At 32.3% G+C, this 16,835-nt stretch overlaps 1 protein-coding gene across 6 annotated transcripts in view; it reads left to right on the top strand.

Annotated features, from left to right (window-relative positions):
• Positions 1-16,835, top strand: part of bru1 (bruno 1) — a 971,893-nt gene that overhangs the window by 659,521 nt on the left and 295,537 nt on the right. For all 6 annotated transcript variants that reach the window (XR_011950072.1, XM_072523112.1, XM_072523110.1 and 3 more), the window contains one exon: positions 5,719-5,767. Coding sequence is in view for 5 of the 6 variants with exons in the window: in XM_072523112.1 (XP_072379213.1) it covers positions 5,719-5,767 (49 nt within the window). In the remaining variant the exon portion in view is untranslated. The remainder of the gene's footprint in view (positions 1-5,718; positions 5,768-16,835) is intronic.

The raw sequence follows: 16,835 nt of genomic DNA, 5'->3' as shown, positions 1-16,835 counted from the left end.
TCATATATGTTGTATAGCTTCGAGAGAGCTCTGATTTAATGTGGCTCTGATAGCTTTAAACTTTCATCATGCACATTATCAGGTACTGGTGGTTTCCCATCTTTCATTTGTTGAAGGATTAAAGCGATGTCCTACATTTGTAGCAAGTTTTGTGTCACTATAAAACAACTTTTAGCACAACTTTTATTCATTTTTCTTCTTTGCTTTATTATATGGTATAATTTGTTAGAATAATCTTTTTTATTTTTTTTCACATTCCGGGTATTTTTTAAGATCTATTCATGAATGATCTTCGCATAAAACACAAATTGATTCAACTGTTCATTCACACAGATGTTCTTATTACACTTATTGCTTTAAATGACTCTAGGAACATGGTATTTACGTAATTTCTTCTCCTGATAGCTTAAAATCAACCTGCTTAATAACACGTTTTCGCTGGGTTAAGAAAGTTGGTATATAAGTCTCATCCATTTTTTTTTTCAAATATTTTGAATTAACTAAAGTATTCGCGCTTTGTGAAGAGATGTAATTTTACCTTAATTTTATTTTTAATGATATTACTAATATTATTTTTAACTTCTGGAGCTGCTTTTCAAATAAATCGAGCAGTACCTATTTTATGTAACTTACCGGTACTACCCTTCAGGTTTTGAATAAATACAAAATAAAGTCCTTATTTTGTGTTAGATAATTATTTTTTTATTATTATTTTCAATACTTACCGGTTAAGATTTGTTTGTTAAATATTTCCTTTTAGTTCAATTCTTTTATTTATTTTGTTTTCCGCTTTAGCTTTCTTACTTATTTTTGCATTGTTTTTCATCATCATCATCAACCGCTATTTCTTTCATCATCGGATATAAAAGGTGAATCCATTCATTTCTGTTTTTGGTTTTCTGTATCTATTCGTGACCAGCCACTCGTTTGATGTCATCAGTCCATCTGGTTTGAGTTCTGCCTGTACTTCTGTTGTTTTCTCTTGGTCGCCATTCAATAATTTACTTCCTCCCATTCGTATTTCTTCATTGGACTTGCGATCGCTAAAATTAATGTTGAGCATTCTCCGTTCCACAGCTCTCTGAGTCACTGAGTTTGTGGACTATGTTGTTGTTAAAAGCCCATGTTTCAGTTTCATATGTCAGTACTAGCAACACGTACTCATTGAAAGTTTTGGCCTTTAAAGTAATTGGTAAGTTTGATTTAAGCACTGTTTGTAATTTTCCGAATGATGCCAATACTAAGGAACATCTGCTATTTAAAACAACTGGTTTAATAAATGATTTTAATGGGTATTCATAATTCCCTTATCATGTCCACTACGTTTTGATTTATTCTGATTTGGCAGTATGTTTGCTTTTTGCATTATTACTCTTATCACAAAAAACAGCAAAAATACTAAATATGGCAAATAACACTCGTGGCATAGTAGTAAGAACGTTAACATACTAAACGTAAAAACTCTGGGCTGTACGTTCAAATCCGTCTGGGATGAGAATATTTATTAAAACAAAATCTCTTTTTCGGGTCGGTATTTACCCGAGTTACCGTTCAGAAATCGTTCAGATATAATAGGAAATTTTTTATTAGGCCAATCAACCCAACTTTGCTTTTTAACAAGGCAATTAACGATCAAAAATAATAATTTTAATGGAGTTTGTTTGTAACAGGTCTTCTAATAGGAACTTGTTTAACCAAGCTGTACCAAAGACACAGTTGGTAGCAGCCACATTGTTGAAGCTTCATTTGTCAAACTGGCTGTCATTTATTTAGACTGTTCTGTTACATCACCATCGATAGATATATGTACAGTACAATAACAAGTGTAAGTGATACATTTCTATTATCACAATGAGTGTTCTGTTCTAACACGTTCCACGAGCTTTCCCATTTTACAGTTAATAAAATCGCCATACCAACATGACTATTCGTTGTGTAAATGTGTTGTTTAGTAAACCCGTACGCCAAAGAAACGTAAGATCTACCGAAAACATCGACGCTATATATGAGATTGTGTAGGAAAATCCTAGGTAGTCTATTTCACGTCGGTCACCAAAACTCTGCGTTTCATCAATTGGCAAATTGTGCATCGTGGTTTGAGCCTTCCTCAATACAAAATTTAACTAACTTAAAAATGGTGGTAAACTACCATAGACAACGACGTGTATTGGCTGTGGAGCAGTTGGATACTGACTTTAATTTTCATCAAAAAATTATCTTCAGCCCATTTTTGAATGAATGTGTACGTCAACAACGTCAACAACAACAAAAATGTCACGTGTTGGTGGTGTTTATTTTTTGCTGGTGGCGTCATCAATCCATATGTCTTTGAAAACGACATTGGCCAGGACAACACCGTCAACGGTGAGCACTCTAGGTAGATGATTACCAACTTCTTTTGGCTTGAATTGGATGACATGAGTACCAATAAATGTGGTTGTCTCAGCAAAATTAAATTATATAACTATTACATTCTACCCAATTACAATATCTTAAAAAGGGGCGATTTGATCTAACCCAGTAATTTCTAATCACGTTCTCCTTGGGGGCGACTTCAATGTAAATATGCTTTATGTGGGTTTCGTATAACATATTTAAAAGAGTAGAACTGTTATTGCAAACTTCTTAAATCGTTTAACGGATGCTTATTAAACACCAACTTAGTACACGTTTCAACATATATTTTGATACATTTATCGAAATCCGCCTGAGCTCTTCTGATTTCAAATTATTATCTTCCACTTACATATCCATAATTGTTTCTAATATCAATCGTTTGTCAACTATATACCTAAATTGTGGATTGCTAAGACAGATTAGAATTGAGTTTTGATATTAACTTTAATGAGAACTTCCAGTTTTTCTCTCTTTTTTCGCTACTTAGATTAATCCTCAAACCTTTTATCTATTACAGTACTTCTGCAGCAGAATTACATAATACAAGTAATTTCATTATGGAATGAGAATCGTGAAGAGGCAGTCTATTAATGCAAAAAGTATTAAACATATACCAAAAAACTCAAACTAGCGAAGACAAATTTAATAGAGCAGGTGGTATACAAAAGTATTTGGATACTGGAAACAATATAATTATTTCATTAGCACAATTCAGATTAAGATCTGTCTCCTCGTTCTACAATAAAAAATTTGGTACTTTTACAAATTCCAATTAATTTATATTTAAATGGGAATAAGGCACAATTAAAGGTTAAAATACGTTTATTGACGTTTCAATTTCCCGGAAATCGTTCTCAAAATACAAACATTAGTAAATTAAACAAATTTTGTTTTTTGTTACTTAGTGAAAAATTCTTCTAATAATTTAATTTTATCTGACGGATATTCTCAAGTTAAAGTTGATTTCATGTAATCGAATGAACTATCTTATAAGTAAAGTCGTCCCAGGAACGCAACTCAACAATATTGGCAATATCATTTTAAAGTCGTCTACTGTAAAATGTATAAGGTATGTCTGAATTGTCAATATAGATGAGTCAGATAAAATTAAATTATTAGAAGAATTTTTCACTAAGTAACAAAAAACAAAATTTGTTTAATTTACTAATGTTTGTATTTTGAGAACGATTTCCGAAGTGGAAATTGAAACGTCAATAAACGTATTTTAACCTTTAATTGTGGCTTATTCCCAATTAAATATAAATTAATTTAAAATGCCACAAGAAAATAGCTTCAGAACAATACAAATTCCAATTTCTCTAAGGCTCTGTTATAAGTATAATCTATTTCACACTTAATAATTAAAGAAAAAGTGTTTATCTTTCCTTAAAATACACATTTTATGCCGATCACGTTGTACTTATTTGCAGAGGAAATAACATTGAAACCTTTTGTCGGTTAATTCAAACAGCTATTGATAATAGCAACAAGACAGGTAGTTGAAAAACTTCAGGCTTTCCTTTTCTACTAAAAGACTAACAAAATTTAGTAGAAGGATGATCAGACATAATCCAACTTTGACATTACAAAAGTAATTGTCTAAAGCAAACTAACATTTTAAAAACTCTCACACTTCTATGTCCGCTTCCAAGTTGTAACTGAAAACTTTTGATTCTATCCGCAATACAGCTCTGAAGATCTTCTTAGATGGCCTTAGGTCAAGCTCATTTAATATCCATGTATTCTTAAGTCTAGTAACATTTTCTCTGGCTAAGATGGCAATACTTTCCCCTTTCGTATTTAGCCCGTTTTTTAGCTAATTCACAAAACACAGTGTATTATTTACTTATTCAACCAAAGGGCCCATACCATATAACAATCTCAGTCGACTAGGGCTGTCCAACCTTTGTCTCATACTAAATCATCTTCCTAATTTCTTCAATCTTTCCGAAATGTCTCCCTTTTACATCTTTATACATCCTCTTTGGTAATTTCGAATATAAATACATATCTTGGCATTTTAATTAAACACAAAACTTCTAAAACTGGTATTAAAAAATCATTGTTAGACATAGTCAATTAAAACTAATTTCTTAAAATTCTTTTTTCTGGTGCTTCTAAAACTGATGTAGCTGTGGGTAGGGCTATTGTAACTTGACTACAAAACCAGAATGTGTCCTGCACAGACTTCTTTTTATCAATTCAAACAATTCAAAAAATTCTCCAAATTCTTTTTTAATATCTAAAATTGCGTATCACTTATACGATATTCAGCCAGCTATGTCTTCTTTAAAGCTACCACCTCCGCCGAGAAAATAGAACTCTTCCTAAGAACACTTAGAACCGGATATACTGAACTTACATATGGCTTGCTCACGGCTACTACCTACTGATCCACCTGCATGCAGTCATTGCAACAGCACCTTAACCGTCAAGCATACCTTGAAACAATGTCAACTATAGTCTACAGAAAGAAATCAACATCAGATGGAAGATAATATTCAATAGAAGGCAGTATACACAAATACCTGATAATTCATAAAGTTTAAAGTATAATATTTATAATACGTAAAATATGCAATACTTTATTTGTAATATTATAATACCGGTCCATATCTTGATCATGTCACTGATCTTAGCCGTCGGTATACGATTATTTAACTAAGAAATACAAAGTATATAATTACTGTAATAAATATACGCAATTAAAAGACAATAATTCAAACACCCAAAGTCATCATATTTGACAAAATAATAAAAACGTTGATAAAATTAAAAAGAACAAGAACAAACTAAAACATAATAAAATGTGAAATAAATAACCCGTTTGTATCAAGAAAGGAAGAAAAAAATAAAGATATTTACAGTTAACGAAATATTCTAAAAATCAACGTTAAATAACAGATAAAATTTTCTGCGGGGGATAATTCACACTGAAGTAGAACCGTAAAATTTTTATAGCGACATTGTAAATACTGATGTAACTGGATGAGGATTAAATGTCTATAGTAGATGTTATTGAATGTTCTTATTATTATTTAATTTCGCTTGATAGATAGGTCTTTAATTTATTTGTGGGTCGCTTAAAATTCTAATGGACGAAAACAATCGACTTAATCTATGCTAATAGTAGAGAACTTAGTGCTTAAATTCCCTAAGAACTACCACTGTCTTAGAAACCGAATTTCTAACTCGACGTCATGCACCTGCACACTAAATGTATTCCCCGAGCGTCTCACTAAACATTACTCCGCTTGTCCTGTAAATCCTGCGAGTCCTGCTTGAACTATATCTCTCTAATTCACTTACTGTCTGTTTCAGATGCATCATCCCATTCAGATGAAGCCGGCCGACAGCGAGAATAGGAACGGTGAGTTCTAAATTTTATGGATATTATCTGCTAGTAGTTTTAGGTAATAGTAAGGAAGATTAGTTTGACCTATCGAGTGGTAGGAAATTAATATTTTATATATAAAGCTAATTAAAACTCGATAAAAACTTGCAACAACTTGCAACAACTGCAGAACAAACTTCTTCTTTTCCTTCTTTTGCTTTGTAATGTGTATAATGTACATAAAGAATGTATGAGGAAAGAGAAGTAGACTTCTATGTTGTTAAGAACATGAGGGAAGAAATAATAAATTTTAACCCAAACAGCTAAAATAAAGTAAAGACTAACAATAGGTAAACAACCAACTTTCTTTTTCGTCTTTATAAAGGGGGTCGGAGGGTCTGGAATCTTTAAAAGACATCTCAGTCCAGGACGCCGCCTCACTGACCTTAGTGCAGAATTCGTTCTTTTTACTCTTACCCGCTTACCTGCTAAACCAAACCCTCCTCTGTCATCCAGCGTAAATGAAGGAAATGGAATAACCTCTGTAAGGCTGGCATCACTTCCGGAGCACTACCTTCAGTTATCCACAGTGCTGCCTGTCAGCAAAGGGGCTCCCTGTCCCTTTTCCCTTTGTCCCTTTTTTTATGGGAACAACATTCCAGGTAGCGCATGTAAGACCCTCATCGCTCCTAGTACGGTATCACTCCCAGCCGGGCATTTCGTTCTTCCCCAAAGTCTAACTCACACAGTCTAACTCACACAGTTTAACTCATACAGTATAACTCACTATTCTACCTTCGACTTACAGCATCTTTTCCTATTACCTTTGCCGTTGGTTAAGCTGTCTTTCTGTTTCTTCTTTTTTATCAATTACTGCACGAATACACTCGTCCAATATGCTTTATTTTTAATCATTTTCCTAAATATTTATCTTAGTATAATAAAATTCACACCTGTCTTGTTTCATTCTTTTCCTTTGTACTATCCATTTGTTGCACTTTAACATCGTATGTGTCGCAGTGTCCGAGTGTCCGCGGTATGGGCACTTATCTGTGTCAGCATTTCCGAACCTTAAGAGGTAGGCCCTAAAACACCCGTGAGCACCTGCATTAGGAAATAATCCAGTCGCCTGTAACCACAGTCCACCCAATCTCTTATATTCGGGATCAGCATGTTTGTCCATTGTGCCACATCCTCCGTGTTGTTCCCTTCTTCTTGCCATCTTTCAATTGACCTTTCCCATTTCTGTGTTCTCTCAGCCATAGTAAGGTTTCGGTCTCTTCTCTCATACAACTCTTTTTTCTTACTATTTTAATGGGAATAAGTCACAATTGATGGTTAATAGTATATTACTTTATGAGGCGGAGAAGCATGACTTTTCTTGACGCGCCCGATATTACGCGCCGAACGAAGTGAGGCGCGTAATAGAGGGCAAGTCAAGAAAAGTCGCTTTTTTGCCGAATAAAGTATACTATTTTTTCTTCAAACGTAGCAATTTTCAACCATAAATAGTACAATTCATACGCTATTTTTACTCGAAATTAACTGTGACAACTATCAAAGTCGTCTAGATGTTAGAAATTAAAATAATTAAGTCGTCGGTGGGATTTGCGTCTCCCTGGTTACAGTTGTTTGACAGTTGTTTGCAATTATTAAAGACAGCTTATTGTTGTTGCAACCGCAAGCGCAAATTTAGTGCGAAAATGGAAAACCTAAACGAAATTGAGTTCGCGGCTAATGATGCAGTAGCACGTTTGGGGCCCTCCAAGTCCGATGAGAACGATAATGCTCAAAAAAATTTAAACCCTTATGATTCGCCAACATCGGGAATGATTGCTGAAAGTTGTTCTCGACCATCAGTATCATCAACAATTACCAATGCGTATCAAGAGTCGGGAACATTTTTGCACGGTTTCAATTTTGAAAATGCCTCATTAACTAATTGTACTTTTAATATTACTATAAATAAAAATGATGTTTAATTGTTGTTAATGACATTTGTATTGTTGCTTTGTGACATGTATCATATTGTTGCCATGACAACATTTTTCCCTCCGCCGTAAAGAAATGGGAAAAAAAAAACTGCTGCCGGCGGAGACATCAAACTTTGACAGGATCAAGTTAGATAAGAAATGTCATCATTATTTGACGTTTGAAGAAAAAATAAGTTTATTGACGTTTCAATTATTACTTCGGAAATCGTTCTTGTTGTTATTTGTTTGGGTTTATATGACTGTGGACACTAAATCCATTCGCCAATCTTACAATTTTTACTCAGTTTTTCATTAGTCATTGTTTCTTATACAATCTTATCCTAAATATATTACTAAGTAGTATTGATCTCTAATACATAGTCTTTTTTTTGGTAATTTGTTTCTAATTTTTTTTCTAATAGGTGCTTTTTAGTTATTTATATATAAAATAGGTGATGAGGTCCTCGGAGTTCCACAGCAAACTCTTCTGCAGCTAGGAAATCGTTCTTAAAATACAAACATTAATAAATTATTATTACAAATTTTTTTTTTGTATTTACAAATAACAAAATTTGGTTAATTTATTAATTTTGTATTTTGAGAACGATTTCCGAACCTAGCCTGGAATATAGAAAACCAAATAGATCACATATTAGCTCTAGATAAAATATGTAAGAAGACGATTGACACAAAAACGTACAGGGGAGCGAACGTAGATGCGAACCATTACCTACATCGTGATAGCAGCAATGAAGATTATGGCAATAGCAAAATCGTATAATAGACAACGGTGAAATCTAAAATCCGTTAATAAACCAGAAAGTTAAAAAAAATACAAACAAGAAATCAATGAAAAAGAGTACTCAAAAAAAACAGTACCTACAAAAATTGGAATCAAATAAACATCCAAATATTACATGAAGTAGATAAAATTATATTGACAGAGACCATAATGAGCAATTAAGAATGGCATTATAGAACACTTTTCAAACTGCATGTCCACATCTCAAATACATGCTAGTCGATTACTAATATCCTTTTTACTCCAAGGCTCCATTCCATAGTTCAGCACGGAAAACGTCTTCTTCTTACGTTAGGACGTAGTCTTTCTTCAATAGTTCAGCTGTTACAGTTGAGACGACGAAAACCAACGTTTGTACCATATCGTAGGCGTCAGGCCTTAGTCTTCTTTACAGATATTTTTATAATGAATTTGTTTGCTGTTTGCTCGAACTAATACAGGTGACTTTATAAGTTTGCCTCATCTTCTGAGATAATGACTGCGTCGTCCACATAATCTACTACGTTCATTTCCTTGTTCCACATTCTGTACCCTTTTTTAAATTGTTTTGCCTCATCTATAATTTCATCAATTAGGATATTAAATAACACAGGGCTTAGACTGTCACCCTGCCTTATTCCGGTTATCATTAGTACATTATTGTTTAACTCGTTTGCCATCCTTACGTATGTGTAGTTCTCGGTGTTCAGTTCTTAACTACTTTTATAATTTCAGAATAAATGTTTCTCTTTTATAGGAAAGTTGGTATGTCAGTTAGTCTAACTCAATCCAAGTCCTTAGTCAAGTCAATTTTAAAAATTGATATACTTTCTGTCCACTTAGATGGTATTTTTTCACTTCAATTGGTTTTTTTGAAAAGGGCTTTGCAAAATGTCAACTGCCACGTCCCTTAAAACTTTTCTGTAATCTACTTGTTTATAGTTTATACACAATAACTTATTAGCTACTAATATTATCAAAGTTAAGAAAATAAACTTAAAAGGTTGCTATAAACAAATTAAGTAAAACTCGTCAGTAGCTACCATCGGATTCCTGTTCTTCTTCCTTTGTGGTCAAAACACTTTTTACAAATGTGTTTTATGTAATTTGGACACATTTGTTGGTAACATTTTTCGCAGAAAAATTGAGTTTTTTTGTTTTCTTTCCTTGGACAAATAGAGCACCTTGCCTTTTTTGAGCGGTTCTGTTGTTCCGTTTAATTCAGTAGAGCCTCCAATATTTTACAAGGAATGTGTGAGTTATCTAATCTGATTCTCAACCAATCTTTCACAAGATCAAACCGTAAGTCTTGCTAAGTCTTGCAGGTAAATCCTCTGTTCGATTGTTTTGTTGTTAATGTTGTTCGCAATGTAGATAATATGGCTATTGGATGGCAGCTATATCGAGCATTCTAAAAAATACAACAAATGGCCATCTTCGACATGTTCTAGCAGTGGAATATAAACGAACCACATAACTCATCAACCTTGTATACGCCGGACTGGGTTTGGTTGTAAAACGTAATTATATTTAGAATATTCTTATCTCCTGTTTTCTCATCAATGGAATCGTCTTTAAATTCTGAATAACATCATTACATTTTTATTTTTTAGGTACTAAGGTACTGCTTAGGTACTATCTGATAAAATAGCCATGTTGTCGGTAAATTCTGAACTTTTAAGTGCTCTTCTTTTACTTTCCACAAACTGTTTAGGTATCCCTCTTTTATTTTTACGCATAATTTTGACATACGTCAATTTCTTTTGCAGCAATTCTACGGCAAGTGGAACAGTCGGTATCAGCAGTCGATCTGTAGGAATTAAAACTCTATTTGTTTTATGTCACGATTTTGAATTTATTGGAATAATAAAATTATTCTATGTAAACAAATTGAATAATCCAATACTTACAACTAGAAGAGTAAACTTTTGTTATCATATCTAAATGACATGTGATTTTAATCTATTTAGGAGTTATGATAACCGCAATACATTATATTTTTTAGAGTAAATTCTTATATAGGACAATAGTGAATAAGTTAAAGTAAACAATTATTATGACAGTATTATCGATATTATAAGGTGGAAAGATGCAATTATTAGTAGAGGAATGAGAAAGAATCAGAAACATGTTAAATTGATCTATAAAATGTAATTGATAGTACGTAGTCAGTTATTGTAATAGAGATATTTAGAAATTGAATAAAATTGTAGGCAGAGTTACTAGAATATTATTAAGTGAGTTTGTTTTTAAAGATTAAGATCTATCATATCATATATTGTTTAGTATGTTGCAGTAGATATTACTAAATGGTTGGTCTTATAATTGATAGATTCAGGAGTTTTATTAATGTGTTTCATTTCAAGGAAAAGTCGATTTATATTATTATCAACTTGTTCCAAGATTTTTACATTATTAAAGTCAAAGTTATGTCCTGTCTTCAAGTTGTGGTCCACTAAGGCACAAGAGTATTTTCTTATGTTACCGTCACTTTTGTGTTGAGTGACACGTTGTTTAAGCCACTGTTGAGTTTGACCAATATAGCAAATTTGATATTCGGTAAATTATGTTACTAATTAGTGTATATATATATATATATATATATATATATATATATATATATATATATATATATATATATATATATATATATATATATATATGTATGGGTATAAAAAATGTTCTATTATTCGGAAGGCCTAAATTTAAATAAAAAACAAATTCTCGTCGGTTTTATCCTCCATACTATGTTCTCTAACTACGGTATTAAACAAGTGGACAATCCATGAAGCACGGCGTCCGACCAAGTCATCGTATTACGTATTATATACAGCCTCTCGATGACAAAGTTCGGCCGTAAAAGTTGGACAGAGCGAGATGTACATCGAAGTTTGTGCATCGGAACCGTACCGACATACAACGAAATTAATTCTGTGAAATGGTGAATTAGAGCCAGAATGTACGCCTCTTTGAAATGAACTGCAAAAAGTCAGAGTGGCTGTGCGTACTTCCGACGGTATAACAAATTTGTAAACCGGAGTACATACAGATTTTAGAAGCTCGTTGTGGAAATTGGAATATTTTGTGATTGTGTGCAGGATAAATGTTGAGAAGAAAGAGAAACTTTGAAAACATAATATGATTAATAAAAGTTTGCTGAAATAGTGAAATAATGAAACAAAACATGGAACGTCCAAAATATATAAAATAGTGATAACTTTCTTTATTTTCAAATATAAGATATAAAAGTAGTTATTAGGATTATGAACTTATAAAGTGAAAATTCTCAGCCATTGGCGGTATACTATAATTACACGGAAATTACAAAGAAATGTTATATTTAATGTATACTAAAAATATCCAAAAAGATTAACAAAATTTCAAAACGATTTCGGTTGTATATATACTTTATAGGTTGTGCCAATGTGTAACGATAAGACTACCAAAGAGAATTGAAATACTATTATAAAAATAATACCTCAATCAACCATGGGAGCTTATTGTCTATGCTTCGCCTAGCTCAGTATCTCAAGTGTGAGTTCGTCTTGTCTTAAACTAGGAATTAAACTATGAACCATTAGCTAACAAATAAAACAATTATTTACCTGATCATATTTATTAAAAATGTGACTAAAAAACAATCAACCCTGCCAAGGCTTTACAATAAATACAATGTGGATGATACTTATGGCATCGATGGCATCAATGAGCTGCTTGTGTGTCCTCCCGATTAGACGGTTAGATCTTCCAGAGTATGTTGTACAATATTACAGTTATCGGCCTCCCAAATCGTGAATATGGTCAATAAATTTTTTAATAATGCAGCCAATAAATATATATATATATATATATATATATATATATATATATATATATATATAGGTTATATATATATATATATTATTTATTATATTATGTACGTGACAAAATTAGTTTTATGAAAAATCGAATAAAAATAACATCAACAAAAAATATAATTACAGACCTAGAATTAATGTAAAGCTATTCAAATGTCAACAACCATGTTCAACAACAGTGTTCAACAAACTGAAAAAAGTACTCTGCAGCAGGGACATTTCAATTTCTTTAAAGATAAGACTTCTAAGATGCTACGTTTTCTCCATATTATTTTATGTGTTGGAGGCTTGGACATTAAAGAAAGATTTTTCGGACAGATTAGAAACCTTCGAGTTATGGGCCTACAGTACGATATTAAAAATAAGTTGGGTGGATAGAGTCACGAATGTCGAGGGTGTTGAGAAGAATGGGAAAAGATAAAGAGGTTTTAAATACAATTAAAGTCAGAAAACTGCAATATCTGGGACATGTCATAAGGGGCCAGCGTTATAGCTTATTGCAATTAATAATGCAAGGAAGAATACAGGGTAGAAGGAGTCGCGTAAGAAGACGCATCTCCTGGTTAAACAATTTGAGTGCTTGGTTTAACTGTACTTCTGCTGACCCCTTTTAAAGCAGCGGTATCGAAAGTGCGAATTGCCATGATGGTTGCCAACCTTCTTAGAGGAGATGGCATATGAAGAAGAAGAATTCAAATGTCATGATTTATCAGTACCATAAGAAACAGGTAACTACGATGTACGGAGTTAAGTCGTGGACTCTCACAGATGCTACCTGCAAGAAAATTGAAGCTTTCGAAACGTGGTTTTATCATCGAATCCTCAAGATATCTTATACCGACCACCTTACTAATTAGAACTTTTATTAAGAATACAAAAAGAAAAAGAGCTGGTAATCGCAATAAAAAAGGTCAAAATTGAATACCTCGGTCACATCATGAATAACAGCGAAAAATATAGATTGCTGCAAATAATTCTACAAGTAAACAGTAAAAGGAAAACGAGGGACAGAAAGGCGAAAGATTTCCTGGCAGAAAAATTTACGTACGTGATTCAACACAACAACCACAAATCTTTTCAGAGCAGCAGTTTGCAGATTGTCATATAACAAACTATAGATAATTTTATAAACAGTATGAAAAACAGTACTAACTATAAACAAAAAAGATTCTTGGTACATGTATTAACTTAAAAAAATAACTAACTGTTAACAAAGAAATAGAAGTACTAAAAGTTCAACAAGAATAATGAATGTCAACAATTTAAGAATGAAATGATGGTCAATAAAACTACATGATTAAACATTCATCCTACACCGTTTGAAAAAAAAAACCCGCGGTAACTATTCTCGTAAATAATATATTTCTCAGTTTTTTTATATGCTGTTTTAGGTGTAAATAGTAATCAAGGATATTGAAAATGTCATAAAATTATTTTCAAAAAGTTTAACTTTAAAAAGCTTCAACGACAAAACAATGCTGATGATTGGAAAGCGAACGGCGTATGTATGGCATCAACCCACAAAAATTAGCCTTCCTCAAGTTTTTTCACTGTATCACTGAGAAAATCGCTCTTATAAGCACGTACACAGATAAGTTAATAACATTTCTTATATGGTCTAAACGACAAAAAAAAGTATAATGGTACAAAACCACATATAACTAAGCAGCAATTAAACGAAAAACCTATTTAGCGACTTTATAAGTCAAGATAGATTAAGAGCAGATATACAACGCCTTAAAAAATGATAGAATCAGACAAGAAGCAAAAGTGGCATGACGCCACTTCTGCTTTATGTACTTCAATTCAATGATGAGCAAATGACTGGTCGATCTATAAGAATCAAAAATTGGGCCTCAAATCCAAAGTAATATACCTTCTCAAGCTAGAAAATAAGCAGGCTTTTCATCAGACAAATCCTGCACAGTCAAATACTTAATCTCTAAGAATTCATTTAGGAGGGTTTGAAGCGGTTAGATATGGTCTTTGGTGGGTAGACCTTACGGCAATATATGATACCGTGAACCGCACGTCCCTGCCAACTTAGATCTATAAAACTATGCTTTATTATAATCGAACAAAGGTCATGTATACATTACTATATACTAGATATTTCTATTCTATGTTATGCTTGATGAAAATAGGAACAAATCGAGAACCCCAAAAAAATATTTTGCCCCAGGGAAACTTTGTAGTCATACCCTCTTATTTAAGTTGTACATAAACGTTCAGCCAATATACCCTTAATCTGAAAGATTTGTTTTCGCACTTGACATTGGTACCAATGAAAATGTTAGAACAAATAGAATCCACAATGTAAGAGATCCTAACATGATATCAATATATTACAAACAACTAAAACTGAGTCCTATATTAAAACTCAAGTCTGTGCATTTCCACCCAAACAATAATCTGGAAAAACTAAATGTATACTAGAAGTATTTCAGATAAACTTATAATAGCAAATAACACTTAATTATTTTCGTCGAAAAGTTTTATTTCTGCACTATATTTTCCGTAGTAGCCATTAATAATTATCTTATTGTAGAATCTACTTTAATTCTTAATAAATACATTTTCAAAATTGTGATCCCCAAAATAATCGCAAAATGGAGCATCTTGTAGAGATTCTCTACGATAACAGTTAGTACCTTCTTAGGTTTTGCCATTTAACTTCTAGGCACAAACACTTGTGAAAAGGCTTTATAAACCATGGCATTTTCCATTATCTTGTAAACCATATACGACCGTGCATTTTGAGTAGTCTTCCTAAAACATCCTCATATTCCATTCCAATTTAATTCAGCATATTATTAGAAACTCCCAATTTATTTCTCACCATCATCTTAAAAACACCGGAATTTCTCGAATATGTTTTCATAGAACTATTCTATATTTATTTTATGTTTTATTTATTAATATTTTGTATTTTCTAATAATAACAATAACAGAATTAAGTTTTAATTGAATTAATTTGTGTTATCTTTGTCATACATCAAATCATATATTTTTGATTAAAAATGCCCGTACAGTTCAATGTGATAAAATAACAATGAGGAAATTTTCTGAAACTTTCTAAAAGCGTAACATTTATTGGGATTGTATATAATCTATAAAATATTAGATGACAATACCTTGACATCAAGAGAGAGATTTTTTTTAGTAACTCACTCACCTGTATCGAGCATCAAAGTATTGCTGTGACTAAGGACATTGTTTTTCATATATTCAGAAAAAGATTAAAACGCTGAAATTATAAAAAGCTTTCCAGATAAACACTTGAAAAGAGTACAATGAATTGTTTCAAACAGACTCAAAACAGTCCGCAATACAGTCACTGCCGTAATGAAAAATAAAAAAGTCTAGAATTATGTGAACTCGCAAAGTAGAACTGTTCGTGTGCTTTATACGTTGTGAACAGGACACGGAAGTTCTCAGTTTTTATAGACTTTTTTATGTTCTGTAATAGAGAGTGGTGGACGTTATTTGGTTTTTGAAAAATGCGAATAAAATAAAAAGAGACTATGAATTTATTAAGCAAAAAACGAGTAATACACATATGGAGTAAAGGTAGAGCGAAAACGGTATTAGCTTTTTTATTAAAATCTGCACGAATGCAGAAAAGTGTTGCGGCAACGGTGAATGTAATATTTTATTCCGTTGTTAAGTGTCTATATTCCCATTTGGTGTTATATAATAAAACTTATTTTCTTTTTTAATTCTCATAAAGAACATGCACATGTAAATACCGGTTCTAAAAGAATATAAAAATACTAAAGTAAAATAAGTTTATATTAAATAAGCTGAAGCGTTTAAATGCAGAGAGTTAAATCATTATTCAATAAATGGCTATATTTCGGTTGCACTGTTTTTCTGTTTCTCTTCTTTTCTAGGCGTCAACAGCTAGAATTTATTAGCACATAGCTGTAAACATTGAGGTACAACATAATCAATTCCAGGTTACTATTTTATTGGTTTGGTGATGAGCCAAGTTAATCAACTTAATTGATTTAAAGGTAATTTAACGAATCTTTAAGATTTGGCAATACAACAGTTTTCAGATGATCACTAAGAGAGATGGTTATTCTGATATTTGGTGTTATCATTACCATTATTATTAATTGAGTTGTGTCCTTTACGGACAGAGGCCTGCCTGTTCTAAATCCTTTTATGCTTCTCGATGTGCAGTTATAAACCAGCTATCCGCTTTAGGTAATCTGAACATGTAGTATGTAGTAGTATTATGAATCTATACGCGTTTTGAAAATGATTTAGCAGTACGAAATCGAAATGTCAAAAATATAAAATATGTTTATTCATAACTGTAGTTTATTTTTCTTCTTCTTTACGTGCCATCTTCGCGACGAAGGTTGGCAATCATCACTGCTGTTCCAACTTTTGACACTACAGCCCGAAAGAGTTTAGTTGAGCTGTATCCAAACCATTTTCTGAGGTTTCTCAGCCAGGACGTTCTTCTTCTACCTATGCTGCGC

This window comes from Diabrotica undecimpunctata, chromosome 2 (genome assembly GCF_040954645.1).
Source record: "Diabrotica undecimpunctata isolate CICGRU chromosome 2, icDiaUnde3, whole genome shotgun sequence".
Taxonomy (NCBI): domain Eukaryota; kingdom Metazoa; phylum Arthropoda; class Insecta; order Coleoptera; family Chrysomelidae; genus Diabrotica; species Diabrotica undecimpunctata.
This window is presented reverse-complemented; position numbering and strand designations above follow the sequence as displayed.